The sequence below is a fragment of the Struthio camelus genome, chromosome 12, assembly GCF_040807025.1.
Source record: "Struthio camelus isolate bStrCam1 chromosome 12, bStrCam1.hap1, whole genome shotgun sequence".
Lineage (NCBI taxonomy): Eukaryota > Metazoa > Chordata > Aves > Struthioniformes > Struthionidae > Struthio > Struthio camelus.
Genome location: NC_090953.1, coordinates 11,315,731 through 11,343,408, shown reverse-complemented (window position 1 = coordinate 11,343,408; position 27,678 = coordinate 11,315,731). Strand labels below are relative to the sequence as shown.

The following is a 27,678-nucleotide window of genomic DNA, read 5'->3' as shown; positions in this document are numbered from 1 at the left end:
GCAAAAAACAAGTCTCCTGCCTAGGTGAAACACCCAAGGAGATGTTTCAGAGTGTGATTGCTCCCTGGTGCTATCTCTTCTCTCTAGCCACAGCCACTATTTCAGATGCTTCTGTGTGATTCATGCGGAAGAAAAGTCACTTAGGCAAATTCTCCTCCCCACTCCCATATTGCCATCATAATTTATGCCTAGTTTTCAGAACAATGGGTATAAAATGGCGAGGCCTGTAGGCCTGGTGATACCCTGCTACCAACCTTCTCTTGTTGAGCAATAAAATTAATCTCACATTTAACTCTTCCGTAAAGGGTTTCACTAACAAAAGCAACAACCTTAAATGAGGAATATTTAAACAAATAGTTATAATTCCTTAAGCTCTTAGTAAAAAGAAGAAAATAACATGATTGCACTGTTTGGAACTGTGCGCGCAAGAATAGAATACATTTTTCTTCAAATACAAGTCTAATCACTGTAAAACTGAAGCCTGATCTTTGTCCTACCACACTACACGCACATCAAAAGTGCGTGTTACTGCTTACCAGAATGTAAATAACATATATGACTAATTGCCAGTAGGTGGTAGTGTGTGTTTTTCAGAGAAGTTGGTAAGTTAGTATTGCAAATGTTTAATGTTTGAGGTGATTTAGAAAGATCCTGTCATCTGCAATGTTTGATCTCAAAACATCATTGCTTTGAATTCAGTCCCTCATCTCACTGAGTTAATAGTTCTGTTTCACAGACATCAGCCCATCACCGAGAGGCATATTTTGATTTTCCTTTTCAAGCTTACGGACAAACCTAACTGGAACCATTTTGAACAGTGCCAATTAGAATGAGCCCTGAGAATTCAAATGCATATATTCATTGGAATGATTGGGTTGTTCTCTAGTGTTTCTTTGCAGGAGGTGAGCTTTTGATAAATAAATGCATTATTTTACTGATTTATGAACTTAGACTTGCTCTGTCACAGAAGCTGTTTTGAGAATTCCTGGAAGAGCTCACTGGAGAAGGAGCAATACAGTCATTGGACATCCATTTCTTTTCCGTGTCTCAGCATGACTTGTAAAGAAAGGAACGATGTAAGGATCTGGAGAAGACTAGGATTTCTGGTGGAAGCCATCACTTCCATGGCCCCTGTGTTATTCCTTGCTGAAGGTGGCGTATACAGAGTTAATACCGTTTCCCCAACTCATCACACAGGAAGAGATGCATGTTCTGCCCCACGTGAGAGTGGTTGCTAAGTCTCCTATGAGCCTGTCTCTGGTTGCCTGGCTGGGCATTCGTCCTTCCTCAGGTAACGACCAAACTGCTTTTGCAGCCCGGTTGGTGTCCCTTATTGCCATTGTTGTGTGTGTGGAAGGGAACGCATTTCTGTTTGGCGGAAGAAGGGGATGCCAGTGGTAAAGATTCTTGCTGCGGTGGTGTCTGCCAGGAAGCGAGGCAGAGGTCGGGAAAGGCTCTATAAATACTTCTGCAATAACTCAAAGGCAGTTGGTGTTTTGGTTGATTTGTTTTTCCTGGGGTGTGTGAGACTGCTCTCCTCTGTGCAGGTGTCTGATTCATGTGGGGCTTCCTTTTTCTTTCTTTTCCTACTTGTTTCCTGCATCTGCGATTGTTGCTTGCATTTGTAGCACTTTTACTCAGCGTGGCAGTCCCACTGAATGCAATTAGCTTATTTGTGCAAACGCTTTTCATCATGAATGTGGTCTACGGAGTTAGACCTTTTGCTTTTTCCTTCTGCTTCTAACCTGTCCCTCCCAAGTTTCCTTTCTCATTGTTTTTCCTTTCACTTGTGTCTGCCCGCTGTTGAAGCAAGCCAGCGGAGAAGGAAGTGGGGGAGGGGGGTTTCTGCAGGGGTTTCAGGGCAAATAACTGCACCACTCATAATTTCTCAAGCAGATTAGGCTCTCCTTAGCATGCAGTCAGGCTGAGAGAGAATCACTCATTGCCAGGTAAGGTGGATATATTTGTGCCACAAGCTACAATGGCAAGAAGTGCAGTTACAGGAAGGACAGGAGGAGTGTTGGGGCCTTCCCAGGAGTAGCATTAGCAGAACCCCAGACGAGCTGTGCAGAGATGATGTGTGTCTAGTTCAGGTTGAGCTGACTCCTGTTGAGCTAAGGGATCTCTATAGTCCTGCTGCTCGTGGAAGGCTTGGGCATACTGGTGAGCCACATTACCAAAACAGACAAGCTTCCATCTTCAGTGGTAAGTCTGGCTTCACTTCATTGCAGTTTGATTGCTATTTTCTTCTTTGCACAACATTTTTTGTCTCAGTGATACTTATGCCCTCCATTAATGAAATAAAATGCAATGCGATATAAATAGGTGTTGGAGGTGACCACGTGAGCTTGCAGCCTGCTTCCAGTCCCGTGCAGCCACGTCCAACTGCTCTGGGACAGAGGTCAGATGGAGTTAACCTTCCTTGTTTGCCTTCCTGTATTATCCATTGTTCTTAACCGGTCCCCTTGGGATGTAAATTGTCTGTGTGCTGGAAAGTGGGATGGAATCGGATTTTGCTAAGAAAGATTTCTTATTGACTGAAAATGGTATCAAATTAGACATCCAAATTTGGAGTCCGTTTGGAAAACACTGACCTTAATATTTCTGTTCTACTTTCTATAACGCAAGTGGTGACTTAGAGGCAAACTCAGGTAAGAAACATCCATGCTGCCCTGATGTGTACCCCTCCCCCTCCCCCAATATATAAATGCATCTATTAGCATAACGATAACGGAAAACAGGTTAGTGAGAGCAAGTTTCATGCTAAGAGATTGACTTTCATGAGAAATGTAGAATATGGAAAGGAGGCATCTCAGGGTGCTGGAGGCTGGTTGTGTCCTGTGGAAGGAAAGAAGCCCTTACTCGGTAGTAGAGATGCATTACAATAAAATAAGATCAGCTATGTTAATTAAGCAATTGAAGACAGCAACGCCTGAGGCTTTTTAATTGTGCATTATCTGTGTAGAAACAAATGGTCCATCTTGGAGCAACAGTACCACAGTACCATCGTTGGATGTTTCTGTTTGTTGTTATTATTCAGTGCATTGGTAACACCATGCTGTGTGGTGATAGGACTCAACACTTCTATTCAGTTTTCTATTCAGAATTAAGGAGAAGAGTGGGAGGTGGCTTTACCAATACACACCGTATATAATCTGTGAATGAATGCAAAATATGAGCCAGTTAGGGCATTATTCCTGTAACAGAACCAACTCATCAGCCTTACAGCACTTTAAAAATATATTTTTTTTCTGGAACTAGGAATAAAATGGGATTGTAGAGAAATGTACCCCCATCTCATATGTACTTATCTGCTCCCTACAAATTCCCTTGAATATGGCTGACCTGTGTTTGTCCTTGTCTAGACAATCCAGAACTGGGGCACAGTACAACGTTTGTCATGTGAGGCCCAAAGTGCTTTTCCTCTGGAATCACTTTTCCCTGTTGAATTAAAGGGGTCTAAAATACAAAAACTAAGAACATCATAACTATTATTTCCATCCTCTTTTCAACATTTTCTTTCTGTCTAGTGTTCAAAGCACGTTCTCTGCCACATTTGCTGTGCTAATCTGTAGAAGAAAGACCTTTGGACTTCCAGTCTCCCAGTAAGTTTTTGTGAAGTGCTAGTTTTACTTTATTAATACCATTTTACTTTATTGATACTATATTAATAAATTTAGCAGGTTTTATACTAGGAAGCTGAAAAAGTGTGAGGATGGCACACTTCAGTTCATACCCTCACCCCTTGCTAACAGAACTGTGGAACCCGGGAATCTTTGACAAGGCAGATTTGGTGAGGCTGAGCTGGGCTTTGTTCAGTTATCTTTTACCAGTACATCCGTTCTGACTGTGAGCCTTTAACATGGATAGTGATGCGTAACCCAGAAATAATATGAACACCTCCAGGTCACTGGGTGATCAGTAGGAAAGACTGTTCTATAAACCAGAAACAACTTTCACTGAACACATTTGCTTCCTGATATAGACCATATAAGCTAAAAGTACAGCTGAGGGTTTGGGATCTTCACACTTTTCTGGAGGACAATGTGGTCTAGGAGTTACTAAAAAGTAGTAAAAACAGAAGCATATTATGCCTTTTTCAGAGGCCCATCTCAGTGATTGCCATCTGAGGAATGAGGAGGTTGAATTTGCCACGTTGCACAAAGTTATGGCAGCTGTTCCATATTGCTAGGTTGGAAATTAAAATGGATATCTGTTCAAATTGTCTGACACTTTCAGCAAGCTTTAAAGCAATGCTTTAAAATATAACAGATCCCTAATTTGGGTCCTGAGGGATAGTCAGTACCATTGAAAACAAATTTCTCAGTTTTTCCAAATGGTCTTAAAGTACTTTATGTCTCTTCCTTTTCCTTGCTGTCTAAGTTCTGCTTTCCATGGCAGCCATGTGATCCAGCTGAAGTCAACAAGATTGCTGTGAATATAAAAGACCAAATCCTAGACTACAACATTTCAGTAGCTCTAATCTACTATAGCAATAAATATTTTCAGGAATTAAGCTTAAGCTGTGCTAACCTTTAAAGAAGAATGATTCACATTCTTGTTGTCTTTCTTCATAACTATGCGTGGTGTCTGAATCTTCCTAATAGTTTCTTCATCTTAAAGATAAGACTGAATTTAACTGTATCTGTAGAGGGTAATGCAACCTCTTAGCGTAGGAATTTGTAGAGGTCATGCTTTGCCTGTCAACACATAATCAAATCTAACTTTTTATCCTAGTCCTGCTGCTATAATAACACTAATTTTATAAAGTCTAGAAAAACTCATGTAATCTAGGAAATGACGTACTTTGAAACATGCATGATTCGAAACCTATGCTTCAGAGGTGGAAACAAAGTTTAATCATCGGCTTTATTTGTTGTCACCATAAATTATTTAAAACTATTAATGTTTTTATCTAGTAGCTCTTATTCCACAGAAAGAATGCACTGCGGACATCCAAACATACTGACTTCCAAAAAAGCATTTGCTTTGTTGTCCTGAATATGCCAGTTCTTCACTTGTACTGACTATTAATCACTATGGTAAATGTAGCATTATGAGCTGCTCAGGAAATACTTGACTAGGCTTTATAAAGGCACTCCAGAAAAAACAGATGAAAGTAGCTTACATTTTTCTTCGTGGGTGAAATTCACCTGCCCAAAGCTCAAATAACTGTGTGACAGATGCTTCTCTTAACACCACCCCAATTCCACTGATCTCTGTTCTATTTTGCATCCCACACACCTTGTAATGGTCTTCTAAAATGCCATTTGCTTTTTCAGGGTGGCAGTGGAAACTATTAAGGGCTCAGTGGGCACTGGAAAGAGCAATGTGTTATTGATTAATCTGTCCTCTGAATGAACTGCTGAAGAGCAGTATTTCCAAAACTCTAGATGAAAGAATTTGTATACAAATAATGTCAGGGTGAGTGCTCTCTGGGATGATATGACTACAAAAATAAGCACTTCTTCAGTGCAGCATGTGGTTTTCTAATTTCCAGTAAAATAGAATGAATCACACATGACAACTAACCAGTGTGGCATGGCATCTGAAAAAGATAGCACTGGAAGAGTGTGAACTGGAAAGCAGATGATGGGGTTTGAGACATCTTGTTTCCTTTGGCAGAATAACCAAAGTCTTGATGCTTTCCCACAATCTGCTCCAAAGGATATAGGTTTTGCTGTGCTGTATCAGATTGTTACTCTGGGAATTCGCGTGTCCTGCCTTTGCCAATGGACAGCTCTTGATGCTTTAGATAAAGATTAAATGCCCAGACTCCCCAAAGGGGAATTCCAAAGTTTGATGGTGTTTCTTCAAGTAGGGTTTACATTAGTGCAGAATTACCAGGGGAACTTTTGTCTCTCCTGTACCAAGTCATAAAGGGTACATCTGTTCAATCAGACAAAAGGTCTAAGACTGCTCTCAAGTCCAGGCTCACATACCGTACATATTATTTGTATGTAAGTACATGCTCTGGTATGGGCCTTAGGCTGAGTTCACCTCAGGGGTAAAGTCTAACCATAGTCATGTTTTAGCACAGGCCCAAGCCTTTCTTCCTCATGTTTGGAAAGATGAGGCCTGGCTGGAGCAAAGTGCACTACAACCCACACCAGGAGCAATCTCACCTTTTTCTAAGCAGAGCGATGAGTGATTTGAACCTCAGTCAGGCCAAGAACCAGCACTGTGGTGTTAGGGGTCATGGGATTTGACAAGCATGAACAGTCTCTTCGTTCTGTAGAGATAACAGCAGTTCTGAGGAGATCTGCTCAAGTCGAGCAGTCAGCAGCTCCTTTGACCTCCATACCAGAGCTGTGTTTCTCTCTAGCTCCTTGCCAGTGTGGCTTCATGGGAGCAAGCCTCCCCGTGATGACTGCTGCTGCTGCTGTGGGACCATGAATCAGAGAGGAGATGATACGGAGTCTCAAGAGATGAAGGCCCAACTTAATGGGATTTTAAAAAGTAATTCCTCTTTATTTCTGCTCTCTTGGGCCTCTGGAGCTGGGGATGAAATCTGATGCCAGTAATTTGGAAACTCTGAAACTTTTCTTACAAACTACCTCTAGCAAAACTGTTCAAAGGAAAGCTGAAGATGAGCTAGTACACACAGACTTGGTTCCTGCAGTGCGGAGTTAAGGCTATCAACTTAGTAGTCATGAATGACTTGTGCTGTGTTATATCTATCATATAAAAAGGGTTTCAGACACTTGTTCCTTTGAGTATTTCTCAGAATGAATATTTAAGGGGAGGGGTGGAGGTGGGAGGAAGTAATTCCTTTTCTCCTCCTGAAATATCTCCAACCCCAGCACTGCTGAGTGCTGTATTTAGGCAGCGTTAATGATGTTGCAGGTGTCCAGCATTATATTTTCACTAGTTTGTTTCCTCCCTATCAGTCTTGTCCATACTAAGGGCTCAATAAGAACAGTAGTGTAAGTTGCAATTTAATTCCCCGCAGATGGAGATTTGCTGCGACAGAAATGCCTGTCCCCTGGCAGTCTCCCACATCTGCTGGAGGCAGAAGAGTATGTGAAACAATAACTCTCCCAGCAGATGTGGTTCTGTAGGGACAGTAGTGACTGTGGTACGAAAATTCTCTCCCAAAATACAGATCTGTGGGGACAGTAAGCGTCTGTGTCATTGACAACTTTGCAGCATCTGCTGGGACAGTAACGTCTGTGATACGTAAACGTACTCCGCATCTGCTGGGTCAGTCAGAGAGAGATGTATTGTGTATATCCAGTTTTAGATGTGAAAATCTCCTTCAGTTTCCTTTTGTTTTGGGGATGTTTGTTTCTTCTTCCTTCAAAGTTAGCAAGAACCATCTGATGCAGGAAGAGCTAAAGGTATTGGCGAGTCTTTTCCATGTAGGACAGACTGCCACATTTCAGCTGCCAAGAAATACTGCTACTTTTTCTCTTACCATAGTATTAATCATTAATGGCATCATTCTCAGTGAACAGCCAGAATATCTTCAATGATGCCCTTGTGAGCGCTCATGCTTTGTGGTTGCAGTGAGAGCAGCACATGAGAAATGTATTTGTTTAGAACTGAAATGCACCATAAACGCAACATTCTGACCTAGACCAGATTTCAAACATTCCTAAATACAGGTGTGCACAGATAAAGATTTTTAATTTGGGCTCATCTCTATAGTTTAGGCACTGGGTTAGGAAGGATTGCGCTGGAGTGAGTCAACTTTCCACCTGAAGGAACTCCATTCAAACGTCAGGGTATTCTGCTGCAGCAAAAGCTGATGTTGACATTTCTTTTGGACAGAGACAGATGCAAGAGCTTCTGCCTCAAGGTTATCCATTATACAGTATACTAACTAGATGTTTTAACACTGTGCTTCCTGTAGAGACAGAAATGAATGATGATTAATGCATACCAATTAAAATCTAATCCTTCCTATGTATATTTGTGCTGAACTTCTGGCACACTTCTACAAGGCACTTCTGTGGCAAGAATTAGGTATTCTTTCATTGGAGAGCACTGGAATTATGGTCAGGGATATTATATGAACTCATTGTAAGTATTACATTGGTGTCTAGATTTTGCCTAGGCATTATATAGAGATACGGTCTCTGTACCAAGGAGTTAATACACAGTTGGCATTAAAGCAACAATTATTTTCTCTTGTTTCTTTTAACAGCACTAAGAGTATGAGGGAGGGATGGAGGAGAGAGGAAGCAAAGGTTGTACGTGTGGTATGACCATAATTATAATTTACTATTTCAGAGATTAAAAGTGCTGAAAAAGACTCTGAGTTATGATTTCTCTCACAGATCTGTGAGTTATCTAGCTTAGCCTAAACATGCAGATGTAAATCTTTTTTTTTTCAATCAAGCCCCTATTTAATATACGGTGCCCACAAGTGTGATAGGTGCTTTAAAGCCTTGAGAACCCTCTGCTGCATCACAAACCAAGAGTTGCCCATGGGCCCCTGTCCTGCAGTCTCGCATAGGTGAGCATTCTGCTGGCAGAGCTGCACACAGAAGTAGCCTCGAAGGCTAGACTCTAAATACATAATGTATGAGCAAAGGAAAGGCAAAAGAACTGATTTTAAATTTTGAACTCTGGCTGACGTGATTATTAAACACCATTTAATTCAGATACACTGTGTGATAACCTTTATTCTTGAGCAAGAACCAGAATGGACAATAAATGGAGGCCACTTAGAATCCAGATGGAGTTTTAAAGTGGGCAGGTAATCTGGCTGGTTAGTTCTGATTTATTATAAAGGCATCTTTATGCTTTTTGAATTGCCTTCCATCAGTCATTTTAAACAAAACTGCATTCTGATAAGGCAATTAATTCCCTGCATGCATGCACACACTAATCACTGATGCCAAACTAACAACAAATGCGTATGAAGAAAGTAAAATATGTGATGACTGTTACAAAAATCTTCCATTTTAATAAAGTGGAACCAAGGAACTTAGTAAACCCAGTAGCAACTAGAATAATTTGCATTAATATATCAACATTTTTTGGAGACTGTGTGTCTCCAAACCTTGTTAAAGGCTTGAGGATTTTTTGTGGTTTAGGGCAAAAATAACCTTTTCACAAGTTGTCCCAGAAGATTTTTATTTAAAAAAAAATTTTGTAAATTAATTCTATAATATGGAGAGGTGTGGAATTACCAGGTTCAAAGTGCATGTGGAGGAAACTGTCATCATCATCTCTCCATTTTTTTTTTTTTATAAGACATGCCTCCTCACGTGGGAAAGAGGCATTTCTGCATCTTCCTGCTTCCATGTCCGAGAGATTTCACAAAGCCACTAACTACTACATCTCCTTTTTATTTCTTGCAGTTTATTAACACAACCATACAGTGCTGAGAGCTGGGTCCAGCCCCTAGTATAAAGTATCCAAAGTAGTTGGAAGAACTGGTGGAAAAATAATAAACATTTGTAGCTGCAGTTGTTTGGATTCTGGATGAGTTGCCTATAAACATCTTGTCTAGAACTGTCAAGAGGTGGAGCTAACCTCATTGAAAGATGATAAATTCTGACACAGTGCTCTGTGATTTCACTGCCACTGAATGTAGGTTAATATGGGATTCAGTAGGAAATCTGGCTTCTATGTTGTTACATACTACAGGAAACGATGGAACTTGCCGTTTGTCTGCAGATTGCTAATTGCAGTTTATTGCACATGCGAAAGGTTAATTTGGGTATGTTACCGCAGTAGTCATATGCACTAACTCAGAACAAACCAGGCTCCTAATCTGATTGATAATCTGGCCTATAGGCCAGATTATTTTGGACATTATTTGGTAAGATTAGGGCAAGTAATAAGAATTTTACAGTAAATGCAGTAACAGTAGGCAGTATTATCTCAACATAGTTCAGGCAACTGGGGTAGAGTGGAGTTTTAAGTATGAAATACCTCGTTCCCTGACCCTTAATTTAGCTGTTCTCTGAGATGCATGTAATATATTCTTTGTGATGATACATTGAAAACAGATCCCATATATTCTAAATGAAAATTATATCCTATTCTTATTGTTAATGCTTTGTATTTAGGGTAGCATTTAAAGGCCACAGATTAATTCATGACTTCTTCGGACTAGGTGCTGTATATATACACACAATAAGCTCACTGCCCCAAAGAGCTTACACTTTAATTAGATAAAGGTTGAAGGAAGGAAGCTTCATTACCTCTCTGTCACAAATGGGAAATGGTAACAGAGAGAAACTAAAAGAACTGAGAATTGCATTCCTCCTGCAGTGAGCCCTGTATTTGCCTGTAATATATCCTCCCTTCCTGCTTTTGTTAAGTTGCTGTAAATTGGTAGATAGTTGGTCTTTCCCCTAGAGATGGACAGTTTACTGTAGTTCTGCATGTTCCAAGATTTTATTGGATGAAAGGAGTTATAGAGATAAAAAACACTATAGATCTCATTAAGTTGTTCTGAAAGGAATACTTCTGCAGAGTAAGTAGATCCATATGAATTTTGTGTGCATTGCTTTGTGCCATATGAGCATGCTATTGCATGGAGTCTGTGTTCCCAGCGGCCCTGTGCTGTTGGTGCAGGCATGTTTTAAGGTATGTCAGTAAAACTTTTTATTGTTACTCCCTGTAGTTTGTTCTTAAATGTGTTCTAGAATAGTGAAAAAGCAATAGTCATCAAGAGGTGGGACCATTCCCCAGGTATTCATGGGAGGCTTGAAACACCAGCGCATCTGCAGTCTCCCAGAAATGCACCTCCCACCCCCTCTCTCCACTGGAAGTATCAAGCTGATTCTACAGTGAGAGCTGAAATACATTTTTAACATTTTTAATTAGAGCTTCTAGGCTAACATTAAAAAATAAATTGAGATCTGTACAGAATCTTGCTTTGAGAACAGTATTTTTCCTGTAGAGGAACATAAGCCTGAAGATAACTTGTTTCCCTTTTTCTTATAAGTCAGTATATGGATGTTCAGTAGTATAGTATTTATCTGGTGATCTTGGATGGAAACCCAGTCAGAGCGTAGGTAGACTGGAGGAGAGAGAGAAAAGGAAAGTGATGCCAGGCCAAAAAAAAAAAAAATTGAAACAAGGAACAGGTAAAACCCAAGCATATCCCAACCACTGTCCTCCTGTCTTTGCAGTCTAGTTCTGTGCTATGTTGGACTTCTCCAGCAATAGTAATCCTATACTGATTAGTATAGGATTCAGTAATCTATACTGAACCCTTTGCCTCATGGGTACAGTCCCCTTCGTGTCTGTCCTGCCCTGCCCCTATGTGGTAAATGGGTATGGTTATTTTCTGTCTCACAGATTTTGGAGACCTTGAATGACGAGGACTGCAAAGGAGCAGTCTTTTTGGTTTTATTGTATTTAATAATAATGAAACATAATTTTTATTACTGTCAAAGGTTGTATCCATCTGTTTTTTCTGTTTTAAAAAGATGTGCAATGCTGAAAACAGTTGAGAGCCTTAATGATCCTTGAGCGTTTTTAAGTAATCTCTGTTCATCCCCTATAGAAACCATCACTGCTGTCTGTGGAAGTGTACATTTGTAAAATAAGTAATCTTTTAAATATTAAACTACAGACTTTCCTTAATTAACCTGGTGATGGGACAGCCTAAGCACTTAGCAAAGCACATCATCAGTGTATATATGCCCTTGCTAGAAAACAAACCACTGGAGCTTTGTTATAAAACACGCTAACATCCTGAGGAAGTGACAGTAATTTGCAATAAACACTATGTGTAAACAATTACCTGTGACTTGTTACACTTGTTTGTACAAGCAGCTGGCTAAACAGATCTGCATGCACTTAGAAACGTCTGTCCACAGCAAACTGGATCCTGGAAAACAATTACTTAGTAGCTGATTTCTCTGAAGTAAGAACAAGTCAGTGTTCTGTACATGACAGCTGGCAAAGACTAAATAAATATGGGTGCTTCCAGATATATGGAGAAAAGCTGAAGAAATAAAGTCAGTCATGGTGGCATTTTAATGTGAATAGTAAGGACACTTTAATGTCCTTCCTACTAGATTGAAGGAAGATTTTTGTGATGGTGTGCTTGGTGAAAAAGCTTTTTAAGGACTGGTTGAGAAGTACTCTGGGGACAGAGAAAGAAGTGACAGAAAATGGTTCAGTTGTACAAGCTGTGAAAAACAGGCACGTGTGGTGTTTTGACTTAGCAAAATGGATATAAGATGCTGGTAAAATTACACTACAACAGTTACCTACAGTGTGTTCTCTCCGTTCTGACTTTACTGAAACAGAAATGTCGAGGTCGCACAGGAAGGTCAGGAATACTGTATTTGCCAGTCATGCGGCAGACTGTAACTGACAGGTGTCACCCCTGCTTGCCTGGGGCACGCCCGCCCGCCAAAGGAGTGGCTGAGCAGAGAGGCCCGGCTGGAGGCCTTGTACAGCTTGGACCGCCGTGGCACTGGAGCAACAGCCACGACCTCCCAACCGCCTGAGCATACACCAAGTCCGCGGGGATGTCGCAGAAGGCAGGAACATGCTCTGCACCTCTTAGAGCAGTGACCGCTCCCTGCCAGCGTTGCCCCGGCAGGGTGCTCCCGGGGGGGTCCGCTTGCTGCTCGGCGCTCCTCGGCCGCTGTCGCACGGCCCCCCGCCCCGCCCCGCCCCGCCCCGCGCGGCTGCAGCGCCCAGGCCTGAAGGCGCCGTCTCCCCGCGCCGCGGCAGCTCGGCGCAGCTGGGGGCCCCCCGCCCGAGCCCCTCGCTCCAGGCCTGACCTCCTGCGCGGGGCTTCTTGCGCTCCGCGCTCCCTCCTCCCTGCCCCGAGGCAGTGCGCGTCTGCGTGAGGGGAGCGCACAGGGGCCTCCCGAGGTGGGACGGCTCCGGCTCGCCGCAAGGGGACCGCCCCAGAGAGGGTCGCGGGCGGGGCGGGCTCCCCCGTTAAGGCGCCGCGCCGCAGCCGGGCGAGGGGTGCCGGGCACCTCCGCGCTCCCTCGCATGGCCGAGGAAACCCGACCCCGGCCGCGAGGGGAGCGGCCGGCTGCGGCCCGCGGGGCGGCGCGGCGCGGCGCGCATGGCCGGGGGAGGGCGGGCCGGGCCGCGCAGGCGCAGGCGCCCGCCGGGCCGGGCTGGCCGCGGTGGCTGCCCGGGCAGAGCGGGGAAGCCTTTATGCTGGAGCGGGCCGGAGGGGGGGGGGAAGGAAATCAGCCCCTCTGGGGGGTGTCTGCGCTGCTCAGACTGCAATCTGATGGCGGGGGCGGGGCGGGGGCGAGGGGCGGCTTGCAGCGGTGCTTAGCTCTAGGCGGTGATGCGCTGCTGCACATCGGAGCGCATTGTCTCCCTGGGAGCGCACCGAGGTCGCGCCCCAGTCCGTGCAAAATCCGGCAAGCGGTGGCTCTCCGCTGCTGTCGCGCCGGGGTGCCCGTCCGCTCCGCGGCCAGGACGGTCGCCCTGCTGCCTGCGATACGGCTCTTTCCTTTTTGCTTACCCCCTCGCCCGTGGGGTGCGTGTCAGCCGGAAAGCAGCTGCCTTTCGAGGAACGCGGCACACAAAAGGGCTGTGACAGCAGCCCACCTTGGCACACCCCCTCCGCCAAAAAAAAAAAAAAAAAAAGGGAAAAAAAGGCAAGCCAGAAACCGCGACCGCCGTTAAGTTGGAGGGAAAGCAGGCCTTGCAGGCGGGTTGCGGGGCCGCGGGGCGTGTGCCGGGCCGCTATCCCCAGGCCCCCGGCGGGGCCGGTAGCCGGGGCCCGCACTCGGAGCGCGCCCTGGCCCTGAGGGGGGACGGGGCAGGCGGGCAGGGCGCCGCGCGCCAGGTTGGTCCATCGCAAACAAGTGTCTCGATTCTTTATTGTTCTGCATGAGACAACAAAGAGCGGAGCCGGGCCGGCGGGGGAGGGGCGGGGGTCAGCCCGCCAGCGCCGGCCCCTCGGCGCGGGGCGCGGCCAATGGGCGCGCGCAGCGGCCCTGTCGGTAGCGCGGGGCTGTCAGCTCCCGCCGCTTACGCTGCGGCTCCCGGCTCGCCCCCTCCCGCCTCTCCAGAGCCGTCTGGCTGCAGCAGTGCCTCAGACAGAGGAGGGGAGAGGAGGAAAAAACGCTGAGTGAGTGGAGTGGAGCCTGGGAGGGGCTCCTTAAAGAAACGCTGCCGTCGCTTGGCATTGTGGCCGGCGAGGAACTCAAGGGGGGGAAGCCATCGGAGCTCCTCTCGCTCTTCTCTTCCCACCCCCCCACCCCACCCCCAGCCAAAAAAAAACCGTGGGGGGGAGTCGTGGGGGGGGTCCTGCAAACATCTTATAAACCGGATTGCACTGAGAGGAGAAAAAAAAAAGATACAAAATATACAAGCAAAAGGCAACAGACCCCCGGTCTCCAGCAGTCGCCCACCCTCCCCGTCCTTCTCTCCTGCTGGCCATCTGCCTCGGGTTTTCCTTTGTGTCTGAGCTTTTACTACTGAACCGAGTGCAGGAGGAGGGTGCAACACACACAGGGACTATGCCCAGCTCGCTTTTTGCAGACATGGAGAGGAACGGGAGCGGCGGCGGCGGCGGCGGTGGTGGTGGTGGTGGAGGGGGAGAGACCCTGGATGACCAAAGAGCCCTTCAGATCGCCCTGGATCAGCTCTCCCTGCTGGGGCTGGACAACGACGAGACGGGCTCCATTTACGACAGCGAGCCGCGGAAAAAGAGCGTGAACATGACTGAATGCGTCCCGGTGCCCAGCTCGGAGCATGTCGCTGAGATAGTGGGGAGACAAGGTGGGTGCCTGCATGTGAGTGTGTGTGGGTGAGCGATTCTCCCCTCCATGCTGTCTGCTGGGTGTCTCAGATGCGACACTGACCATCCCCGTTAAAACTGCAGCCTTACTATGGCCAGTCCTGGGTCCCCCCCCAGACAAAGAAAGTGCAGCAGACGTGATGTTTCCGAGGAGCATTCTGCATCAGTTTCGCGATGCACTTTCAGCTACCAGGAAAAAAAATGAAAATAATGTAAATCTCTCCTTCCCTCAGCCTACAAAAGTTAGATTCGCAAGAGGAATTGGGGGAAAATGGAAAATGGGAGCCTCGTTTTTTTGTTTTTTTTTTTCTTCCTTTCCCCTCAAAGTTAGAAATCGTGGATCATTTTTAAGGAAGAGAAATGGAGTGGGGAAGTGGAACAATGGGACTGGAATAAAGCATCCGCATTGGGGAATGTGGCTCATTCAGTACAGCCGCCGCTTCTCACCTTCTTAAGAACTGATTTTATTTTTCCGAAAGGAAAGCACTTAGCAGGAATGTGGACTGGCGAGCGTGTTGCTTTGTTAGGGCTGCTGCGTTTTATTTTATATTTCTGGTTGTCCCGTTTTACCGTACACTGCTTTTTTTGTTGTCGTTCCTTAGAGCTGCACGTTGGTAGTTTTTGGTCAGTTGCATCGCAGATGTGTCGCTGGCCACTTGCAATGCCTTTGGGTGTGTGCCAGGGCTGTGGGCTGACATTACTTTACACTGTGACTGGGGCTCCTGGACCAGATGCCAGCGGTCACCTGGGGTAGGGGGCAATATGTTTTGGGTGGGTGTGTTTTTTTCCCCTCCCTAGCTGCACCCAAATAATGGGTTGTAACCGGCTCTCTCCCCCCTCCTTCCCCTCCCCTTGGCCTTCCATCTCCTGCATCTCGTTCCCAGGTTGTAAAATCAAAGCTCTGCGGGCAAAGACCAACACCTACATCAAGACCCCGGTTCGCGGGGAGGAGCCGCTCTTTGTTGTGACGGGCAGAAAGGAAGATGTGGCCATGGCCCGCAGGGAGATCATCTCGGCGGCCGAGCACTTCTCCATGATCCGAGCCTCGCGGAACAAGAACACGGCCCTGAACGGCACCGTCCCCGGCCCCCCGAACTTGCCCGGCCAAACCACCATCCAGGTGCGGGTGCCTTATCGCGTGGTGGGCTTGGTCGTGGGGCCCAAGGGGGCCACGATCAAGCGCATCCAGCAGCAGACGCACACCTACATCGTGACCCCGAGCCGGGACAAGGAGCCGGTCTTCGAGGTGACGGGCATGCCCGAGAACGTGGACCGCGCCCGGGAGGAGATCGAGGCGCACATCGCCATGCGCACCGGCGGCATCATCGAGCTCACGGACGAGAACGACTTCCACGCCAACGGCACGGACGTGGGCTTCGAGCTGAACGGCACGGGCAGCCTCTGGAGCAAGCCCACGCCGCCCAGCATCACGCCTACCCCGGGCCGCAAGCCCTTCTGCAACTACCGCAACGACAGCTCCAGCTCGCTGGGCAGCGCCTCCACCGACTCCTACTTCGGGGGCGGCACGGGGGGCGGCAGCGCCGCCCGCCTGGCCGACTACAGCCCCCCGAGCCCGGCGCTGAGCTTCACCCACAACGGCAACAACAACAACAACAGCGCCAACGGGTACGTGTACGGCGGGGGCGGCGGGGACGTGCTCTCCTCCCCGGACTGCTGCTCCGAGCTGCCCTTCGACTCGCCGCCCGGCTTCGACCTGGCCCCCGCCCCGCCGCCGCCGGGGGCCGCCCTCATCTGGCCGCAGTTCGAGCGCAGCCCCGCCGCGCCGCCCTCGCCCGCGCCCTCGCCCGCCGCCGCCGCCGCCGCCTTCCCGGGCGCCGCGCCCGCCAATGCCAACCTCGCGCTGCTGGTGAGCGGCCCGAGGCGGGGCGGCGGCGCCCCGCCCCCGGCGCGGCTCTCCCCGCCCCTGCACGGCAGCGCGGCGGGGCCCGAGCACCCGCTGGCGCGGCGGGTGCGCAGCGACCCCGGCGGGCGCCTGCTGGCCGCCTCCTACCCCCTCTACGCCAACCTGCCGGGGCTGCCCTCCGACTCGTCGGCCTCCTCCTCCTCCTCGTCCAGCTCGTCGTCCAGCTCGTCGTGCTCGTCGTCCGGCGTGCGGCGGAAGGGCAGCCGCGACTGCTCGGTGTGCTTCGAGAGCGAGGTGATCGCGGCGCTGGTGCCCTGCGGCCACAACCTCTTCTGCATGGAGTGCGCCAACCGCATCTGCGAGAAGACGGAGCCGCAGTGCCCCGTGTGCCACAGCGCCGTCACCCAGGCCATCCGCATCTTCTCCTGAGCCGGCGCCCGCCCGGCTCGCGGCGGCTCGCGGCGGCGGTTGGGGCCGTTGGGGCCGCGGCGGTTGGGACCGTTGGGGCGGTTGGGCCGGGGCCGCCGGCCGCCGCGGGGTGTGGGCGCCGCGCGCGCCGCGGCCGAGGGGGGGCTGGGGGGTGGTCGCGACTCGGGTGCATGCTATACATAATAACGGGCGACTCCATGCTAGTGCTAGGCTAGTTTTTACACTGTACTTTATAAACGAAGCTTCCAAAACTCCCCCTTTTTAAAAAAAAACGCAACAAAAAACAAAAAAACAAATAATAATAATAACTGAACGTAGAAGATGCTTATGATGATGACAATGGTGTGTGGACTGTTAGTAAAACGTGCTGGTAGTTCCTAGGATGCTTATTACGAAATTATTAAATCTATGGGTGGATACTTTTCTGAATGTTCTTGAAAGGGCAAGAAGTTCCTGTGAAAACCATGATACTGCAGCTTTATCAAAGTTAAAAAAAAAACAAAAAACAAAAACTGTAACATATCTCTTATATATATTAAAAACGTTTAAAGGTTTTAAAGATAAATTGCATTAATACAGATTGAAGTATTTTATTCTTTTTTGACTTGAAAAATTATATTTCATATTGCAAAGATGTTTACAAGTATTTTAATTTAAGTTCAGTGAACTTTTTGTAGCTGGGTTAAATCTTTTTTATTTTAGTATGGCCTTATGGCAAAGAACACTGTATTATTTTAATATCACACAATTGTGAACGGAATTACAAACCATAAAATGTGTAATGCTTTGAACAGTATTCTGTTGGGATGGAGATTTTATAGGTTCAGAAAAAAAAATCTTTTAAATCTGCTTCACCCAGCATATTTTCTATTCAGTGATATAAAGCATATTTTATTCTATATTATTACAAAAATGGAAATGTATAAACATATGTCAAAAGGAACTGTTGAAGCTTTCTAACATTTGTATAAATAGAATTCAGTGGAAATTACAAAAATTCTGTTGCACCACTATAGTTTTAGTATTTCTATTTTAATACATTTGTTTACCACTTGTTTATGTATATGTAGGTGACGTTACTTGAGCTTAAATGTACTTTACTGAGCAAAGTTTAAAAACAAAGTATATTTTATTTTATGATAAAGGGCCTTTAACCTCATGGTCAAATACTAATATTATATTTGCTGAGACAAGATTTGAAATTGTATCAAGAGTTTTATTTTTCTGACATTTAAAGTTCTACATAATAAAAGTAAAACTTAAGTAATGGTGCTACTTCATGTTTTTTTAAGTATTTCTATATAAATAAAATAAAATATTACAGAAAAAGATTTTGTGTGGTGATTTGATTTGATGTGCTGGGGGTTTCCTGTGTAATTTTTCCTCCCCACTTGTAACAATGAGATATGTTCTGAGTTTAAATTGTGTCATGTTGATGTTACTGGAACTCTTCACTTTGTGAAGGCTTCCAGAATAATCCTTCCAATGACAATACCTGGTAACACGTATTTTTTAAGAGAAAGTTCATTCCTGCTTTTTCTTTTTCTTAATGTGAAATAACCCCAGGGCTGTTTCACAGATCAAATAAATAGCGTTTTTCCATGTAAAATTTTTGCAGTCATGAAAAATACTTGGTTTCTTATTGATTACTACATTTAGCAAATGAAAGCATATAGAAGGAAAAAAAAATCAGCAACTTTATCGTATTTCTGATCTGAAAGCAGGTAACATGGGAGGTTCCTTTGTTGTAATACACTGATAAAGAGCTGAGTCGTGCAATCCTTGCTCGGTTCCATGAGATTTCAGAATGAGAGCCTAAACAAAGTATTTTCTAGAGCAGGACAAGAGCTTTCCTGAGTTCTTGCAATTGCTTCCTGGTATTTGGCAGTTGTGGTGTGGCTAATTGGTGTTGACAAGCTTATTTGAATAAAAAATGTATTGCTGTGTAAATTTGTTTGCTTTTGATGATGCCAGCGCTAGCACTGGGGTGAAGGAAGTTTACGAGCTTTCTGACTAACGAATCAGCAAACCTACCAGGCAAACACTGCAATATTTTCGTTACTGATTGTAGTCACCGTGTTCAAATGAACTTGCTGGCTAAAGCATGTCAGAGCAGATTTGAGAAGGTAGCTGCCGATCATGTTAAATGTTTGCTTTTGAATATGCCAGTGCACTTTTCGGCAGGCTAGTGAAAACAACGAAACGGACCCAAACTGTGCAGCATATTTCCTATGTTTCACTTTGTGCTTCACAGTGTGTGCCAGAGCTGCTCTGCTCTGCTCGGCTCTGCTGTCTTTTATGGAATCCAGAGCTGCTCGTTGGGTGGGGAGGGGGAGGAGGGAAGATGCGGCAGAGGATGATGGGATCTCTTTGTTTGATTTGGTTTGGTTTTTGCTTCTCTCATTTAACTGTGATTGTGGTATCGTCTGATTTATAGAGTTAAAATTCCTCACCGAGTGTTGCATCTATCTCGGGAAGCTTGTCGTTTTAAATGGTGAAAAAGCAGTGCTGGGGAAAAGAGTCTAGAGGGAGGCAGAGAAGATGTGCTTTAATATGAAAGGGGTATGGATATTGAAAAACCTTGGCAAAATTGGTTACTTTACAGGGATCAGGAAGTTTAAGTCCAAATGTGTATTTTCTTAATGATGGGTGTACTCAAAATGCGTCAATCAATTTTGTGTTTCAACGTAAACATCCTGTGCTGGGAGAAGTTGTGAAAATGGCTATAAATAAAAAGGTGAATTTGATCACTTTGCTTAACCTTCCAAGCTTAGTGAAACTGAAAGGTAAATAGGAAGAACAAATAGTGAAAACTAAATTATTTTGTTTCTTTTATTGCCTTAACACACTATACTCTGTGACTCAGGGGTATTAATAATAGCGGTACAGAAGACTGTAACCAGACATTGTCCCTTTAATGAGCAGCAGTTGTTCAGCAGGTCAACAAAGGCCCCACTGACCTTGGCAGCATGACAGGGTCGTTGTTCAGCGCAGATTCACTTGAGTTGCTCTTCTCCCCAGTTAATTAAACGTAACCAGTCTCATGGTCCGTGCTCATCATGTAGGACTTACCTTGTAATTTTCTTCATCAAATTGTGGTTAAAGGAAAGGAAATCCCACTCTCCATTCATGCCCGAGGCCCCCTTTTCGGCCTCCTTACGCTATTTCACACCACTGATTGTGTTCCATGCGTGTCTCATTTTGAGCAGGGAAGAGGGGCCTTTTTTGACTCCTGCAGTGCCTTACAAAAGCTGATTGTGTTCGTGCCTCTTCGACGATTATTTCATCTGCAGAGGGACTGGTCTGGATTATTCTTGCTTTGGCATCTGATGATCCAGAAAGTGCCTTTTGTCCTGTCCGCCAAACGTGCGTGTGTGTTGACAGTGGCAGAAGCCGCAGGGACAGACCTTTCCCGCGCTGCATGTCAGCAACTTGAACCTGACGCCGTTCCACCAGCACGGCCCTCCAGCTGCAAGCAGGCTCTGTGCGGTATCGGACAGCTTTTGTGAGATGCGCTAGCATGTGCGGTGGTGGTTACGTTAAGGCTTACTGCTTGCTGGGTTACTTTATGTGCCCCCAAACCAAACATGCTCCCTGGGGCGGTGTATTAAATCCGTTGTCATTTGCTGGTAGAGATCAATGCGCGTTCGTAGCAATAGGATGGGGAGCAGTACAGAGCCTACCCGTGTGTGCTGCCCCTCAGCCACACATCCGGGGCCAGATTTATGCTGCAGGTCACTCCATCAGCTTGCCGAGGCTATAAATCAGTGCAGAATTTGTCTCAGGCTTCGGGGCCATATGGTGTGTGTGAGTGTGTGAGAGAGAGACATGCCCGCGCTAAGGGAGAATAAAGGTCTGTGTTTGGTGTAGGGATATTTCAAAGCCTGAGAAAGGGGCAAAGTTCATTTTCTAATTGAGTGCTTTGAAATATATATATGTATATGGTCAATGTTTATCTTCTAGAACAAAGATCACTTTGTTTTTCAAATGTTTGTGTGTTGGTGCTGAGAATTGTATGAAGGGGTCTTAACCAGAAGAGGTTCCTCTGAAATCTCTGGAACGGCTCGTGAGGGCAAGCGCTACCCACTGCTGTGAGTACAGGCTGCAGGATCGGCCCTTTACTCTCAGTCAGTTTGATGGAGGAATCAGTGAGAACTTAAATATTCAGTGTGTTTTTCCTGTCCTTGTAAATGTACATGTATGGTTCGCACAATTACCTCAGAAAAAAGGATAGAGTTACATTTGTAACAATTCTTATATATGAAGCCCTAAGCTTAGTTGTTCCTCTATCCGTATCTTGTACTCTGTAGAATTTGTATAACAATCAAGACATCACAGCTAGAGCAGTTTGGGAAGAGAAAGTCTTTCTACTATAGTTTTTGTTACCAGATAAATTAGAATGATCAATTTAATCTAAATATATTCTTTAGATAATTTTTTTCAGCAAATCGTTTGAAAAGAGAATTGAAAGCAAGCTGTAGTTAGTAGTAAGAATTTAGTACAATAAGGTATTTAAACTGGATTGCTTTCTGTTGGATGTTTCTCACTCCTTTCTCCCAGCCCCCCTCCCCTTATTGTCCCCTTTCCCCCCATTTTCCCTGTCTTACCCTTTTGGAAATCCACGTTAGGCTTTGCTGTCACTGAAGTGAGTGGGAATTCTGCCACTGATGGCACTGGGAAGAGAATGCAAGTGAGTATGGCTTTTACTTGATCATTTAGAAATAGGAAAAAAGTAATTATTCACTCTGCCTCTGTTTATTTGTCTTTCCTGTACTCATTGTCTTTCCAACAGAGATAATTAAATTAGAGAGCAAAGACTATTTTAAATCCAAAGCAGAAAAGGGGTGTTTCGGTCTGTATAATCATTGGAATTTCTGATTTACCTTCTTATGGCAGCCTACCTGACAAACGCCCAAGGGCCCGGGTTTGCAGGTAGCTAAGCACTCACGAAGACACTCACAGCCAGTGCATTCTCTCTCCCTTTACGTCTACGTACATGCGACTGTATGCTCAATGTATGCCTTTGTACACTGGTATCTGCTCACCGTCTCCCAGAGAAATATGGATTAGAAAGTCTTACTTTTTTTCATTATATTGATGTTAATAGAAACTCACTGAAATACTAGAAGAAGTTTTATTACTTAATATTAAGGATTTTAATGAGGTTTTCACAGCTGGATATGTAGAATAATTTAGTAGCATCTAATTTCTAAGTTTGATTAAACGTTAAAAAGCTTATTCTGGCTTAGTTTTAGTGAATTAGGTTGTATCACAATGTGCTATATCATGATGAAGAATCAGGATTAGAAATATCTAAACATTTGGTATATGTATTATTCTTTACCGAAACGTCATCTGCATACATGCAGCTTGTGCAAATATGATTATGGCATGGATACAAGCAGCTGCATATGTACAATATGGTGCATACAGTGTAGCCCTGATCTGTGCAGTTTTGGCAAATGGCCTCTTCTGTGTCGCACTGAGTTTGTGGGCTGTTTGGTGTTGGGGGACTGCCTATATCCCTTCTGGACTGCCTTGTTCTGAATTTTGGTGTCCATGAAACCCGCAGCAGAAGTCCCACTTGATCGGGATTTGGTTCTCCCCGTGAACGGAACGCCGGCAAATCAGGCTTGTTTGCGTACAAAATCTAATCCCAGGCACTTTGGTAGCAAAGTTGCAGTTACATCTTTTTTGACAATTTACAGCTGGTAAGTAGATTATTGGTGAAAAAAACAGCCAGTTAAATGCATTCATATTAAATGCCTCTTATGCCTTTACCACTACAAATGTGATTGATTAGCTGTCTCCAGAAATTTACAGACTTTTATAATATTTCACCGGGAGAAGTGGCCCTGTTAGTTTTAAATGGAGTAGAGAAAGAGATTTTTGATGTTCCCCATTGCTGTTTTTCCACTTGTGATGGAGCTAAAATACACTAAAGTGCTTTTTCCTCTTATGTATAAGAGCTCTTCTGCTTTTCATATCTGGTAGAATTGGGTGGCCCACTTTACATCGCTATGAATGGCAACTGCCTTTGTGGATTCGACTGTCATGAATGGGTGAATAGTCTGTTGTTTCCTAGTCTGTCCTTTGTCTTTATGTTCCGTTCACTTTTAACCTCTACAGAAAAGCCTCAATTTAAACCTGAGGAAACAGTAGCAATGCTCAAGTTCATTATATGTCTTATGGCAGGTTTTATTTGATTTTGATGTCCTTTATATTTTGATGGCTGTACTAAACAATGGAAGCTGTTTTAATCAAAAGAAAATTTCAACAAGAGCATGCCCTAGGAATAATGTTTTTGATGGAGTCACAAAAGTTGCCGTTACACATTTGGAAATTATTTCCACTATTCAGCTGCAAAGGACAAGTAAATCATACTACTTTAAGGGTTAGAAAACAAAGTGCTTTTCAGGATCTTTCGTTCTGCCACTGACTCATTGAATCATCTCAGCTAATTAAGCTCACCTTTTATGTGCTTCAGCATTTCCATCTGTGAATGAACTAATGACACCTACTTAAACGTAGTATTGTGAAGATTAATTAATTGACATTATTGAAGTATCCTGAGGTGGAAGTCCTGATGTAAGTACAAAATATTATTGCTAATACTTCCTAATTAATCAGTTAGTAGCCAGCATGTGGTAATCATATTGGTCTACAGCAAACAAACACAGAGTTGGGTATTATTTAAAATCTGTGTTTTTTTCCATGTTCTGTTTTCATGCGTTATATGAATAGTCTCGTTCACTGAGCAGAGCAGACAGTAACATGTTATTCTTGAATCCCACTTCCTGCCATGGCGCTTACAAGTGTGGTGCCCTTGGCTGTTTAGTGAGCTGCGTGTAAGCAGAAATATGTGATAGTAAGTGTTATACATACAGTCCTGATAGGCTCTACAGGATATAGAATGGCAGTTTTGGCTAACAATTTTCTTGCCTCTATTGGTGTAACATCACTAATACTTTAAAATGTGGTGTCCTGTTTTTTAATGGAGATGAAAATGTTAATGTTAAAAAGGAGCATGTAGCACTGCTCTAGTATTCGTTATGCGTGTTATGTGAGTATTAATGAGCAGAGCTTTTCCTACATGATGGAGGACGGGATGAGTGATTTCTTACATCGTAAATAACTGGAAGGGAATTGATGTTGTGAAATTGTTTATTACTTATATGGACAATAAGATATATTTTTACTTCTCATGTCTGTGATGCTGTTTGCATAACGATAAGGCTACAGCTATGCAAGTCTTAGACCACTTATTTTAAAATGGCAGGAATAGCTGGAAACAGGGGAATTTGTTAGAGCCTTGTTATAATTAAACAGTATGAAATATAAACTTTTTTTGGGGGGGTAATATTGAATAATATTGAATAATATTGAATAATATTGAATAATATAGTTGCCAGTAAGGTGAATGTAGTTGCTCTATGTATCACTATCCAGAGACCGGTCACATTCCTAAATCACACTACGTGCTTTTTGTTGTTGTTGAAATTAAGTCACAAGATATACTTAGAAAACATAGTTGCTGCACAAGTGCAGGAGGGCGGTTTAAAGCTTCACAAACATCGTTTTTTTTCTCCTTATGTCATGTCTTTAAAAAAAAGTCAATCACATGCAATTATGAAACAACTTCATGTCTGACGCAGTTGAAGATGTTTTCAGGCCACAAAAATGTAACTTTCTATGACTAATTTGAATTAAAACCCCACTCCAGCAGAAAATGTCCTCAGCCTCTGGAATCACACGGTTCTTGGAAAGCTGCTCCTTGGCTGCACAGGAAATCAGCCTTTTAAAGAGAGAGTCTGTGCAGAAATGATGTGCAGCGCCGCTAACGAGAGGAATTTCGCACTTCTTGTCCTGACATAAGCTCTGTGTTTATCCTGCCTACTGCTGTCTCAAAATGCCTTTTGGTATTAGACGTTACACTGGATGCTGGGCCGTTACTGAGCCGGTGCAGCAAAATGATACAACTCTACCTAAAGAGACGGCTTCTAGGAGCTGGGGTCACCCGCTCTGCACAAATAAAAAGTAATTACAAGTAGGGTTTCCTGTTTGTCTATCAGTGTTTCTCTGTTATATGGCTGCACTTCCTTTTCCCCACTGGTGGTTTTTAAGTCAAATGGCCCTTTCATCGTCACTCTGGCTTAGCAGAGAAGTTGTCTGGTGATAATAGCAGGCTTCGCTTCTTCCCCAGCTAACTGGCAGTCAGACAGCCAAAGAATGGCTGATCCAAAATTAGGATATGCTCAATGCCCTATCCGCTGGTGGTGTTCCCATAAGCCTAATTATATGACTTTTGGGTCAGACAATGTCTCATTGTGTGGCCCTTGGCAGCTCTGGGATGCCTAATGCTGCATGAATGTCTAATGCGGAGTTTGATGGCTATGACTGAGGCTCTGGTTCCACGGTGGAATTGAAAACATCCGTGTAGTTTCCATAGAAAACCAGGTCAATGGTGCTTCCGTAAAGCATTAGCCCCAGGGACAGCTATTGGTTGTTCATTGCCTGTACATGCAACGGGCGAGTAGTTTATAGTGTGTTTCTCCTTCAGGTAAATGGCAATTAAGGAGTCGGATTGATTTAGTCTTTAGTGACCTATTTCAGAATCCGTCCCCAGATATTAAAGCACCCAGATATTAAAGCTTGCAGATATTGCAAGCATCATCCCTCATCCATTTATGTCTAGCTTTTATTCTATTTTGTGCGTTTAAGAGCACTGATGAGGTATCTTACAGACACGGTAAGCACAATGCACATGCTTTTGTATCAGTGCGTAGAACAAACAAAAAAGCCGTTTTATGTTTTCTTTGATTGTAAAATTTTAGGTAGACTTATCCTATCTTTACAACGCTTCTTATAAAAATCTTGCCTTTTTTAGAGGCAAAAGCAAGGTATGACTGTAAAAGCGAATTCATTGCAGATGAAGGCTGTGCTACTCTTGTTCATTTCAAAGTAGATTGTATAACTAATTACATTTTAATTAAATCTCTAACGTCAACAGCTGTTTTAAAGGGATCTTTTTAAGCTACATTTATTTTTAGTGTTGTTTAAGATCCTCTTTCTTTACATGCATCTCTCTTCATGCATTATTGCCTTTTAAAAAGTTTTCCTGCTTTTAAAGTATCGTCTACTGCTGGTGTATATTAAAGGCTAAGCACTGGTAAAATTAGTTTTTTAAGTTACTGGCTGTTACTTTTCTAAGTAGAGAGCAAAAAGACATAAAACCACCAAAATGCCATTTGTTCTCCTTTTCTTCCAGAAACAAAAGGTTCCAATTCCAAACCGAAAATTGCAGAGGCCAGTTTTCAGCTGATAGCGGTTTATGTTGTATGTCTTTTATCAGTTCCCTGACAATGGCGCTGGTAATTACAGTGATAGCACAACTATCTCTTCAGATTGAGCGATCCTTGCTGATTTAATCCTTCTTCCCCTAAATCAACAGCAGCATCAGTGAGTATCCTTTAACTTGCAGAAAGAAAAAAAATCTAACCACTTTTCACATGAAAAAACATAATCAAATTTAGGGCTTGGAATATTAGGTCTTATTCCTGTTGACTTTAATAGCACTTACACACAATTGTTTCAGTCCATAAAGCTTCAGATATCACTATCGTTTCTTCGTGTTCTTTTTTTGGTTTGTTTCTATCTGGAATTTACGAGGAAGGGAAAAGGAGTCTTTGCTCAGGCTGTAGAAGCTTGGAAACTGTTTCATGGGGATTACCTCCGCCTGCTGTCGCCTGGCCACCGTGGGACTTTGAGGTGAGCTCCGATCAGACACTAGGGTCAGAGCAACACCAGTGGTCTCTGTCCTTGGCCTGGCCAGACCCAGATCCCGCAGTCACGGCCTTTGCCCTGAGGGGATACAGCTTTACCCTGCACCTTTTCACTTCCACCTGAGCACATCTGGCAACCATCAGCGTGAGTCTGCAGAGGACGGAGTTCACAGCTTACTGCAGCTCAGCACGCCGCGGTTAGTCGTGACGCCACCAGCTCCCTGCAGAGTACAGCCCTAGCGCTGCTATACCTGTCTCATCCAGCATAAAGTCATTTAGGGGAATCTTCCGGCCCTGTGAAGAAGTTAAAACACATACCCCTTCTCTCTGCTGTCATCAGAGGTGTTATGTTCACATAGTGGTAGATTTGCAGATGGCCTATGTCTTCCTGATCGCTAATGGCTATTTCCATGGAGCTGTTGGGCTTCTGGTAGCTATGGGATCAACCCTCGTTAAAGGTACCCTCTGTGATCTCCTCTGCTCCCTATATCATCTCTCCTTTGCTGAAATGTGTGTTTTTGCTTGATGCCGAATCTTAAGCATTCCAGGAAGGGAGAAATGATTACTGTGTTGCCATACGGACATGTGTAGCTCATATCAGTTTACTACCTAAACCCCAATTTTCTGTAAATATCAAAAAACAGTAACCATGAGAACTCTGTGTAAGTTTTGGAAGGTTGTTATACTATGAACTGGAATGCCAATTTATTTGCTAAAATTACATAAACAGTAAATAACAATTCATTCTCTTTCACGGAACTAGCCAAGAGGCTCAGAAAGACTTGCTGCCTGAGGCTAATATAATAATTGATGTAATGGCAATAAAATGATAGCAAATTTGAAAAGCTGGTGAAGCTTCCAGTTGCTATCTACAAATGCATGGTGTTTCAGCTCTGACATCA

General features: G+C 44.5%; 1 protein-coding gene across 4 annotated transcripts; it reads left to right on the top strand.

The window, feature by feature from the left end:
• Positions 1-555: 555 nt before the first annotated feature.
• On the top strand, positions 556-18,291 carry MEX3B (mex-3 RNA binding family member B). 4 transcript variants are annotated; one of them, XM_068958638.1, is made up of 4 exons: positions 556-2,205; positions 3,531-3,605; positions 14,443-14,682; positions 15,586-18,291. In XM_068958638.1, the coding sequence occupies exons 3-4, from the start codon at positions 14,445-14,447 to the stop codon at positions 16,992-16,994; spliced, it is 1,647 nt and encodes a 548-aa protein (XP_068814739.1). In that variant the 5' UTR covers positions 556-2,205; positions 3,531-3,605; positions 14,443-14,444; the 3' UTR covers positions 16,995-18,291. The 4 variants fall into 4 exon arrangements, with proteins under 4 accessions (XP_068814739.1, XP_068814740.1, XP_068814741.1 ...); XM_068958639.1 differs by having other exon boundaries at positions 1,198-1,291; XM_068958640.1 differs by lacking the exons at positions 556-2,205; positions 3,531-3,605 and adding an exon at positions 13,533-14,029.
• The last annotated feature ends 9,387 nt before the right edge of the window (positions 18,292-27,678 follow it).